The sequence below is a fragment of the Pteropus vampyrus genome, unplaced genomic scaffold (assembly GCF_000151845.1).
Source record: "Pteropus vampyrus isolate Shadow unplaced genomic scaffold, Pvam_2.0 Scaffold47, whole genome shotgun sequence".
Lineage (NCBI taxonomy): Eukaryota > Metazoa > Chordata > Mammalia > Chiroptera > Pteropodidae > Pteropus > Pteropus vampyrus.
In genome coordinates this window covers 1,631,514-1,641,537 of record NW_011888828.1, presented here as the reverse complement: position 1 = coordinate 1,641,537, position 10,024 = coordinate 1,631,514, and the positions used below count along the sequence as shown (strand labels likewise).

Sequence of the window (10,024 nt, the reverse complement as noted above, 5' to 3'; positions counted from 1 at the left end):
CAAATACATCACATGCATGGATTAGAAAACAATCATAATGGGAAAGATGCAAAGCACGCTTCATTTGTTCATTCAGCTTTTCAATTTCTATATAGACAAATTGCCTTATGTAGACCACCAAATTTTATTCAGTTCTCTTAAACTTTTGGGATCATCTCTAAAATTAAAAAAAAAAACAATAGTAAATATAGGATCAAGGATTTAAAAATATTTCAACAGGCAATACATGTTTTCTGGGGTAAATCTGCTGTACTATTCCAGCCCTAGTGAAGAGTGAATGCCTTGAACTATTCCCATCACCATGGGTTGCTAAGCTACCAGATAACGAAGCCAGTCCAGGATTTGTCCATACAAAATGTGTGTGCGCTCCCAGCTAAATCTCAGTTAAGGAGGTTGCTCTCTACACAGACAAGTAGCAGAGATATTCATGAATAACATTTGCATATATAATAAGCAATTTCAAAAGTGGGTATTTCCTTTCTTTTAATTTTATGTGCTCATTGAAAAGCCCCTTATATGATTTTTATAGTGTTTGGTTATCATTATTAACACTACTCCTAATTTCCAAAAATAAATTGAAATAGTTTACAATAAAATCCCAAACTACAAAACAAGAAAAAAAGGCAAGGATCATATGCTAAAAGAAAGAGGCGGAGGGGAATGACTGCATTGGAAAGCCAAGGATAATGGAAGGTACTGTAACTGAGCAAAAACAGCTCTGGGCTTTCCTACAGTCAGCTAATCAGAGGGAACTCATTTTTTATTAAGAAAAACATGTCTTCATAAAGAAGATACACCTTTTCCTGGTATCTTTGATAACTTCTGCTAAGGGGACTTAATACATAGTATCTCTGATAACAATGTTACATATATGGAGGCAGAATTTCCACATGCAGCTTTTCCTCTACTGAGTCTCAATAAAAAGAGTACATGTAATATTAAAAAGTTTATTCTCTTGAGACCAATTATATAAAGAAACCAATTGTCCTTTGTCATTTAAATGATCATTTAAGGTGACATTTATGATCATATTATCACCAATTTTATAACAAAGATATGCATACTATAGTTTTAGAAGTTATAACCAAAAGTGGTTCTGGACTCAGTCTCCTCGTATTAGAAGGGAAATTCAGGGAGAGTGGATGAAAAGAAAGGGGGAAGGAGCATCTGATGCCTTTAGCTTTGGTGGTGCTTGAATTACAGTGACTCACTGAGAAGGCCTGTAGATCAGCGGTCCTCAAACTTTCGGCACCAGCGACCGTTGCTCCTATGAGAATCTGATGCGTGATGTTCTGAGGTGGAGCTGAGGCGGTGAAGCTAGCGCTGGGGAGCCGCTGCAAATACAGATGAAGCTTCGCTCACCTCCTGCTGTGTGGCCCAGTTCCTAACAGGGTACTGGTCCACGGTCCAGGGGTTGGGGACCCCTGCTGTAGATGGAGCTGGTGGCTGCAGAGGGTGCTCTCTGTTGCTAGGGCATGGCTCTGTGACCCACAGACCCATTGATGCTGCCCCCTCCTCTGCCCTACTTGAAATGTGCATGTGTTCTCGGCTAAAATTTGCAGTCCTCAGAGATGGGGGTGTTGCTGCCAATAGCCACTGCCAAAACTGTATGTTTAAGGTTGGTAAAGAGAAGGGGGGAACAGGAAGAAAGGGAGATGTAACACTGTACAATTTAGGTAATTGGTACTCAGAAAGCACAGAAAGGCTATCTCTTATGAGAAGGGAGAGTACTTGGCAGGGGGATGCCAATCTCTCAATGTTCTTTTGCTTAAGGGGGCTATGTTTCGATCCCATTTATCCCCCTGGAAGAGATATATGATGGTGTTGGGCCAGGGAGATTAAAGATTGTCTTTCTAGTCAACTCTGGATGGGGCCATTACCTTTCTTAATGGGGTTTGGGGCTATTCAGTGGGGGGTCCCTGCTGTCTGTTGAAGTCTTAGTTGCTGCCCTAAGCTGACCAAGTCTGTAGGTCTTCATTTCCTTCCAATATTATTGTCACTAGAGTTTAACCTAAGAAAAGATGAAGCATGGTAAGGAATTTAAAAAGCTAAAATTCAAGAGGAAAATCTTACTAATTTCTGGAAATAATAACATTTGTACACCTTCAAAATACTTTTTTGTACTTTAGTTCACATTTGGGACTTTTAAAATGTCAATTCCAATCTATTTATCTACCCACTCACATATCTCATTCACCCATTACCTATCATTCATCTATCATCTATATAACCCTTCTTTATATAACCTTCTCTATATAACCCTGTCTTTTGCAATGTCATCACATTTCCACTAAAGCCCTTATAGTGGAACATATGGAATATAAAGAGTAGAGTGTGTCTTTTTTGTCATTTAGATTCCTAACCAGAATAGTAACATAGGCATAGCGGAGAAAAGAGACCAGTGAGTCGTTTGGAATAGGTGCTTAGGGAAAACAGAAAATTTTCTGCTGCAACTATAATGAAGGTAATGAAAGCTTAGACTGAAGAATGCATCACTTAAGATGATATTTTGTAGCTTTTTAAAAAAAGGATACGGGTTACTGATCATCCTCTTCAAATAGACTTTCTCTTCGCAGTAAGGGCAAGTCTGCTTTTTACCAACAATACACCAACCTCGGATGCAGAATTCACGAAAGCTTAGACATTTTGTTAGGGAGGCTCGTAGACAGTACAAGGCAAGGTCTGCCTTGTGAGGACATGATGGGAATGTGGAGCAGAGCGGGGGGCGTGGAAACAGCCGTCAGTCTTGACTGGATCGTGTGCGTCACTTTTTTAGGGAGATTCTATAGGACAGTGGTACCCTGAGGACGGTGAGCCTGGAGTCAGAGCTACAATAGCTTTGTGACCCCGAGGCGTTTACTTAGCTTTTTGCCTCACTTGATTCTTGCAAGAATTAGATAAAGAATGTGAATGAAAGTGCTTTTTTACAGTAGTATCTTAATTAATGTACCATTCTATTTCCCTGCTTACTTATTGTTCATTTCTCATACATTTACCATAGTGTTTCATACTTTTGTGTATTACTCATTACCTACTCCGCAGTCAGACTTAGGCACTTAGACGAGTTTAAATTATTTGTGGTCATAAGCTCACAAATATTTATATTAGCTTCTTAAGTTTTTTCTCCACTTTTTTTGTATTACTGATAAGGAGTCAGTTATTTTTAATAGCATGTAAACTTAGGCGTTTACAAATTCATTTGTATACATCCCTTTGTCCAGAAAGTTTGACCTTTTGCCCCCAAAGCTGAGAGTGAACCCTATGTCTCTAAGTCCCTAAGTGCCAGGGACCTAATCTTGTTAGAGTATGTATCACACTGTATCATGGGTTTCTCTGTCCTTACACGTCTCTCCTGGACCATGTGCTACCTGTGGGGCCGTCTCATTCATCTCTGTCCTCAGCGCCTTAGGCAGCGCCTAAGTGCCCGTGTCCTGAACAAATATTTGAAAGAATCACTCAAAACTATAATGAGACCCATCCTATTTATTTATTTATTTCTGCAGTCGTTGATCCCACTGTGGCCTTCTGGGTCAAGATCACATGATTTTTTGGCTGGCTTGCTACATACTCATGGGAACAGCAACGATGTAGACGTCCCCTCCCTAACAAATGGAGGGTGGTGAGGTGTATACAAGGCCATGTGAACAGTTCCTCAATATTAAATCTGTGTGTAACTAGGAGTTCCACTATTTTATGTTCTTGGAATTGGGGTTACTTTTGCAATATGCTTGGGTTAACATAAAGTGGTATATTATCACAAAAGATTTTGAACCAAAGCCCATGTGGCTCTTTATTCAAAAGGCCTGGAGTACGGCCCCACCATCCAGATAGGTATAGATTTCAGAGGTCATGGAGCCAGCATTGAAATGTCCATTTCCTCTTTAATATTCTCTTTCACCTTCAAAATCTCCATGCTGAAAAGCCTCTACACACTAGCAGAATAGCCATAGAGTAATACTCAGATCTCTGCCCCTGCCTTGTTAATAGGGCTCATGATGGTCTGCTCCTTGCTAATATGACTCATGCTAAAATGGGCCATTAATAATACTCCCTGCAAAGCAAATTAAAGATAACTACATTTTGGATTACATATGCACACATGTACAACAATCCCTAAGGGCTTTTAAAGGTGGAGAGACAAAATATTTCCACTTGCAAATGGCAGATGGGGCTCTGTTCCAACATTTGAAAAGTAAATCATATTTAAAACGAGAGCCAGACTTGGACTATATCTACTAAGCATGATAGCTTTTTGGGAAAACTATCATAGTTTTATGGTAGTACTGAAAATACTACCCTAGGATTCCATACAGGCTCTCTCTGTGCTTCTTATCTTAAACAGTTCAGGCTTAAATGTTGGAGTAAAGACTCCTAGTATATTTCAGATACATTTGGTTCAGTTTTTACTCACGTTGAATAAATGGAATCTGTCTCGATTAAACAGAATTGAATCACAGGCACTGCATGTTTAGAGTATTACTGAGTTAGGTGGGCTACAGAGGCAAGAGACAGGTGCTTTAACCATCTCAAAATGCCATGGCTTTGAATTGACTGACTGGATAACAAGGCTATAAAATTGGCATTATACTATAAAATAAAGGTAAATGATGCCTTTTGAAATATATATTTAGAAAAGAATTAAAATACTGGTTGTTAGCCAGCCCAAACATAGCTTTAGTGTCTGGAGGTACGTGCTCAGGCAGCACAGTCTGCCTTGCTCAGGGCTCTTGATCCTGGCATCTTTGTGCACATTGAGGTTTCCCTCAGTGGTTTCTGGAGTTCCCAGAGAATTCTGGTTTCCAGGCCCAAACTTGCCTGGTCCCTAACACCTAAAGATCCCAAATGGTCCACAAACTGAGTGCTCACATTAGGTCCTTTTCTCTCTTTCTCTCTCTTTTTCTTTTGTAATCTAGAGTGCCCTGCTGCCTGTGGCATAAACCTCTTTTCAAGACCAAAGCCAATACTTGGTTGTCCCCATCACCACTGTTGATACAAGCAGATTCCTAGGATTATTTCCAGGCAAAGCTCACTTTGTCATTCTTGGTCCTGTGAGATTCAGACATGGGGCTTCACCTGGGTAGTTCTGAGCTCCTCCCTACACCCAAAACTTCATTTTTTCTCACCTCCAACCCCCTTTCTCCCTGATCCTTCTTGGCTTCCTGTTCATTTAAGGCTTTGTCAGCTTTACCGGCCAGCATCCTGCACAGGTGCTGCAGGCTTCCTGTCTGTGTGGCATTGAGATTCCTTTTTAAAAAAGGAAATTATTGGAAGAGGAGATTACTTTAATCAGCAAGCAGTTCATTATTTCGCAGGGATGATGAGAAAGTCTCAAAAAGAAAAATGGGCAGGAGGATAAAGGCCTGGGAACTGAGCAAGGCACAGGAGTGGGGGACAGGAGAAAGAGAGGAACGGGGGGAGGTGGCGGGCGGTCTTCCCTAACCTGCCAGCTCCATGCCCAACACGGATTATTTGATATTTGCCTCCCAACATTGGCTTCGTGAAGACCAGATGGTTTCCCATGGAAAGGATGCACATGACTGCATGAAAGCTGGTATGTGTTTTCAACGAGCCCTTGTTCATTGAGCTCCACAATGGTCTTCTGCCCACAGACGGCACAGATACTGCCTGACAAACTTCTTGTGTACATCCCGCCGACATTGTAGAACTGTCGAGGGGAATGCACAGAGCACCACTGGAAAGGTGAGCACACGCCCTAGAACAATGCTACAGTGGGGGTAAGGTTTTCAGGCAAACCCCTGCTGAGTTCCAAATGGACCCAAAGTACATTGCTAATTATAACCTGCAGTCTAACCTCTCCACTAAGGAATCCTTCATGACGAACAGTTTTTATCTGGGGCTGTAGTTCAGAATTACATGGGAAGCTTTTAAAACGTACTCAGAGCCTGACTCTTCCTTCTATTTTCCTGGAGATTCTGTTTCATAGCTCTGGAGTCAACCCAGGCACCTCTATATATTTTAATCCCCACATAGTTATAGTATGTATGTGCATACACACACACACACACACACACACACACACACACACACGCACACACACACAGACGCATGCACCATCAGTTCAGGTCACACTGGTGGCTGTGCCAATGGCTTGAGGCAGTGGATTTTATCTGTTTGGTAGTTGAAGTGATGACAGAGGATGGGTGAGATTAGATGAGAAGTTTCCAGAAAGTTGGTGCTTAAAGGCTTGGTTGTCTTGCCAACTTCTTCTTCCTGGTCCACTGGAGAAAAGAGTACATACAACCCTTCTCTTCCTCTCTTGTCCATAAATAGCACAAGAGGCTTTGGGAATTTTTTAAGAGGGTATGGTTTCTGTTTTTGTTGGAGGAACCGGGAGCGAAAAAGTTCCCTCCTTCGTTCACTTTAAATCTTATAAGAAAGGCAGCTGTCACATAGATACACATGGCAGAGGAATTCTAAAAAGTATCTTGTGCCAGTGTTTCACTACAGAAGCTGGATTCCAGGCTCTAGGAAAAGAGTGAGCTAGAGCCTATGGAGATGGGGAAAAGCAGATGGGGTAGAGATAATATCAAGGTCATGTCCACTCAGTCCTGCCCCATAAATGAAGACAGAGAAAAACAGTCCAGAAGTTCACTCTTGCTACTCACACTAGTTTTTCCATTTCATATCTGGCTATGTACCAAGAGACTAGTGGAGGACAGAGATGCTGAATTCCTGAAACTACTAGGTCATCCCTGGAGCCCTTGGCTTGAAAGTGTTTAAGAGATGTGCGTGTGTCGGACACAGATGAATGTTCCTAATATCTGAATCTGGAATGCATCTAACCAGAAAGTATGTTCATCCTGAGTTTTTATTTTTTAAAGAGAGTTTAAAAAAACTATTAGTTTTTCCTCTAATTCCAGGGAATAATATATAGTCAGAATACATTTAGCACACTTTTTATATCTTCTACTTCAAATGCTATACAATAATAACTAATTTTTACAATGGGTATTACTCTGAGGTACTGATTGATTTTAAAGTGTTTCATGTGCATCAAATATGACTTTTGTTTGCATTAGGCAGAGATAAACATTTTATTATTGTTTAATTTTTACTAATCTTTGAAATGTTGACAATTGGAGTATGCTAGATATGGTTACTTCCAAATAATTAATGGATTAAAGGATGCCTATTTCCCAACCACTTTATATAAATAAGAAATGCATTTTCTAATTAATTAGCAAAGACAATTTTTGATGCAAGGAGAATCCGAGGAGCAATTGGGCTTAGAGAACAAAAAAAAAAAAAAAGATTTATCTATTTCTGAAGATGGGTACAAATGTGGTATGAGACCATTTCTCCACGTACCATAAATGGTTACAAAGAATAAAAATAAAAGCGACACTTACCCCTACAGTAGAGCCATGTAATCAGAACAGATCTCTGCAAAGTCTCTCCCTGTTATGCCATAGTAGAGACCGTAGAACAAGGACACAATGTCAAAATCCATGGACTCTCTAGCCTTGATCCCACTGAAAACAACAGTGTAAGGAAGTAAGAATGTGGCTAGGGAGGGCTACAGCTGGGAAGATGTTCCCTGCCATGTATCTAACAGGACCTGGGGGTGTTCTTTTATCCCACTGGTTTGAGTAGCTTTACTTTTTATTAATAAAATAATTTTAAATTCTCTAAATTTCCCCCAAATTTTACCACTCAGTGCTAAGTGGAAAGTAATTCTTGAGAGAGTCTTCAAATGCTTCTTAGGACCACAGCTCTTAGGCAAGCAAACTCTACCTGATGGTTCTCAGGCTGGCCTGAGCATGGAAAGACCTGGGCAGTTTGTAAAAATCTCCATCTTCTGGCTGTACCCAAGGCCAATTACATTAGACTCTCTGGGGATGGGGCCTGTGCAGCAAGCAATATTTTGGGACTCTCTCCAGACTCCAATGTATCCCAATGGGCAGCTGACACCTTAAACTTTTTAAATTGAGCAATAGTTCTTAGCCCTAAATATAGATTAGAATCACTCGGGGAGGTTTAAAACTATATTGACACATGAGTACACCTTCAAGGGCTCTAATTTAAGTGGCCTGGGGTGGGTCTGCACGACAGTGTTTTTTAGGAGCTCCTAAGGTGACTAGAACAGCTAGGGTTAAGAATCCTGCTATAGAGCTAAGATTTTACAGAAAGCTTTCACATTCTTTATCTTACCTGAAAATATTTGAAATAGATACAAGAATCAATCTCAAATTTTGAGGCCTTTTGCTACCGTGCTGTAGTTGTCATGTATTAATAAAAATTTTTTGCAAGTTGGATCATATTTCAAATATAATGATTTTCTATGATAATCCCTCTTTTTCTTTTATGAGAAAGATCTCTTTAAAAAGTGAATAATTATCACCTAATTTAATTTCTGAATCTTAATCATTGCACATTTAGTTTGCTATATCAGTCAACAGTCTCAGTAATTAGCAATGGGCCTGACTGAGTCAGGGAGGGAGTGGGGAGGAGAGAGGGGTTGGGTAGTCTGTCTCCAGAACCTTCTTCTGGGTATTTTTGTGCTCTGTTAATTTGAAAAGGAAATAGAAGGGCAGGGAACTTTGTAGACTTAGAGGGTACAGATCTTGTGGTGATGTGAATTGGGAATTCCAACACAGGTGGAGGCTTCCATCCTTTCAAGATCTGCATGGGTATATTTGAGAACCAGGACGGTGGGGAGAAGTGAAGATTATCTTCCCTCCACGTCCAAGGGAGCATGTATTTATAATCTTATTGATAAAGAGTATAGTAACAAACTCATGGTTCCACAGAAAAGAATCTTAATACAATGATGATCGACAACACTTAATAGTGAAAAAATAACTCCTTCCCCATCTGAAAGGTTGAGTCCTTGGTATGCCTCGTTGTAGGAGAAGTCATGGTGAAGGGTCCGAAAATCTCATAATAGTTTGGGACAATGGTAGTTTCAAGTGATTTAATAAAAGTCCTTATAAATATTATTATGTTCACTAGAAGTAATACAGACAGTATGCTTAAAAAAAGAAATCAGTGTCTACCTATGTCTTAAACCAGCCATAACAGAGCTGTACAGTTACTTTCTATTCCTTTCCTGTCAGATAATGGCAGGAGCTCCTGCTCTGAGTTTCATGAAATGCTTATAAAATGAGATTGTGCTGTGGCTTCAGGAAGAGCCTTCCCCACCAGGGCCAGCTCCATCCCATTGCCTTCCTTATTTTACAAGTTAAAAGTTGCCAATCTCTGCCTTTTGATTTCTGTTATGGTCCCAGAGATTTAGAGTAACTTCAGTGGGAGAGAGATTCTGGGGAATTTTTATTTGAGCTGCGTTCCATAGTTATGTGGTGTGTCTTAAATTCCCTTTCACAGAACACAGGTCGGATGCTCAGCCTCAGCTCTGCTGGCAAGGACCTCGCCCACCCCACGTCTCAACGACCATCTTCCTAATGAGAGCTTAGTTCTGAGTCGTGGATATCACTATCCTGATTTCCTTCATTTCTCCCAAGATTTTCTTGTTCTGTTATCTTTTTATCTCTCTTTCAATTTCTGTGCCCTCAGTTTCCTCCTTCTCCAACTATCCCCAGTCAAAGGGATTTCATGTGTACCAGAAACAAAACTCTAGAACAGTGTTGTTCAGTGGATATAGATTGGACATACATAGAAAGTTAAAACTTTTCTAGTAGCCGTATTAAAAAGGTAAAAAGAAACAAGTGAAATAATTTCATCAGTACATCCAAAATACTATCATCATTTCAACATGTAGCCAATATAAAAATTATTTTTCCATACTGTCCTTGAAATCCAGTGTGTATGTTACACTTGTAGTACATCTTCCTTCATATTTTAAGTGCTCAACGGTCACATGAGCTGGCAGGTATTGTGTTGGATAGCATCGCTCTAGAGGTTTTAAGGAAGAAGATATATAGAAGGAAATGACACCAGAATTTTGTGGAAGAGAAAATTGTGGTTCAGGAAGAATTACTTTACCACAAATGTAGGGCTACTTTTAATGGTGATCTTTTAAATTTGCAGGTCAAGTATAGTTTCT

The 10,024-nt window shown here is 40.1% G+C and overlaps 1 protein-coding gene across 1 annotated transcript in view; it reads right to left on the bottom strand.

Annotated features, from left to right (window-relative positions):
- Nucleotides 1–252: 252 nt before the first annotated feature.
- Nucleotides 253–10,024, bottom strand: part of RNF175 (ring finger protein 175) — a 24,168-nt gene continuing 14,396 nt past the window's right edge. The window contains 4 exon segments of the mRNA XM_011359454.1: nucleotides 253–373; nucleotides 2,535–2,636; nucleotides 5,532–5,665; nucleotides 7,367–7,490. Of these exon segments, the coding sequence (XP_011357756.1) occupies nucleotides 253–373; nucleotides 2,535–2,636; nucleotides 5,532–5,665; nucleotides 7,367–7,490 (481 nt within the window).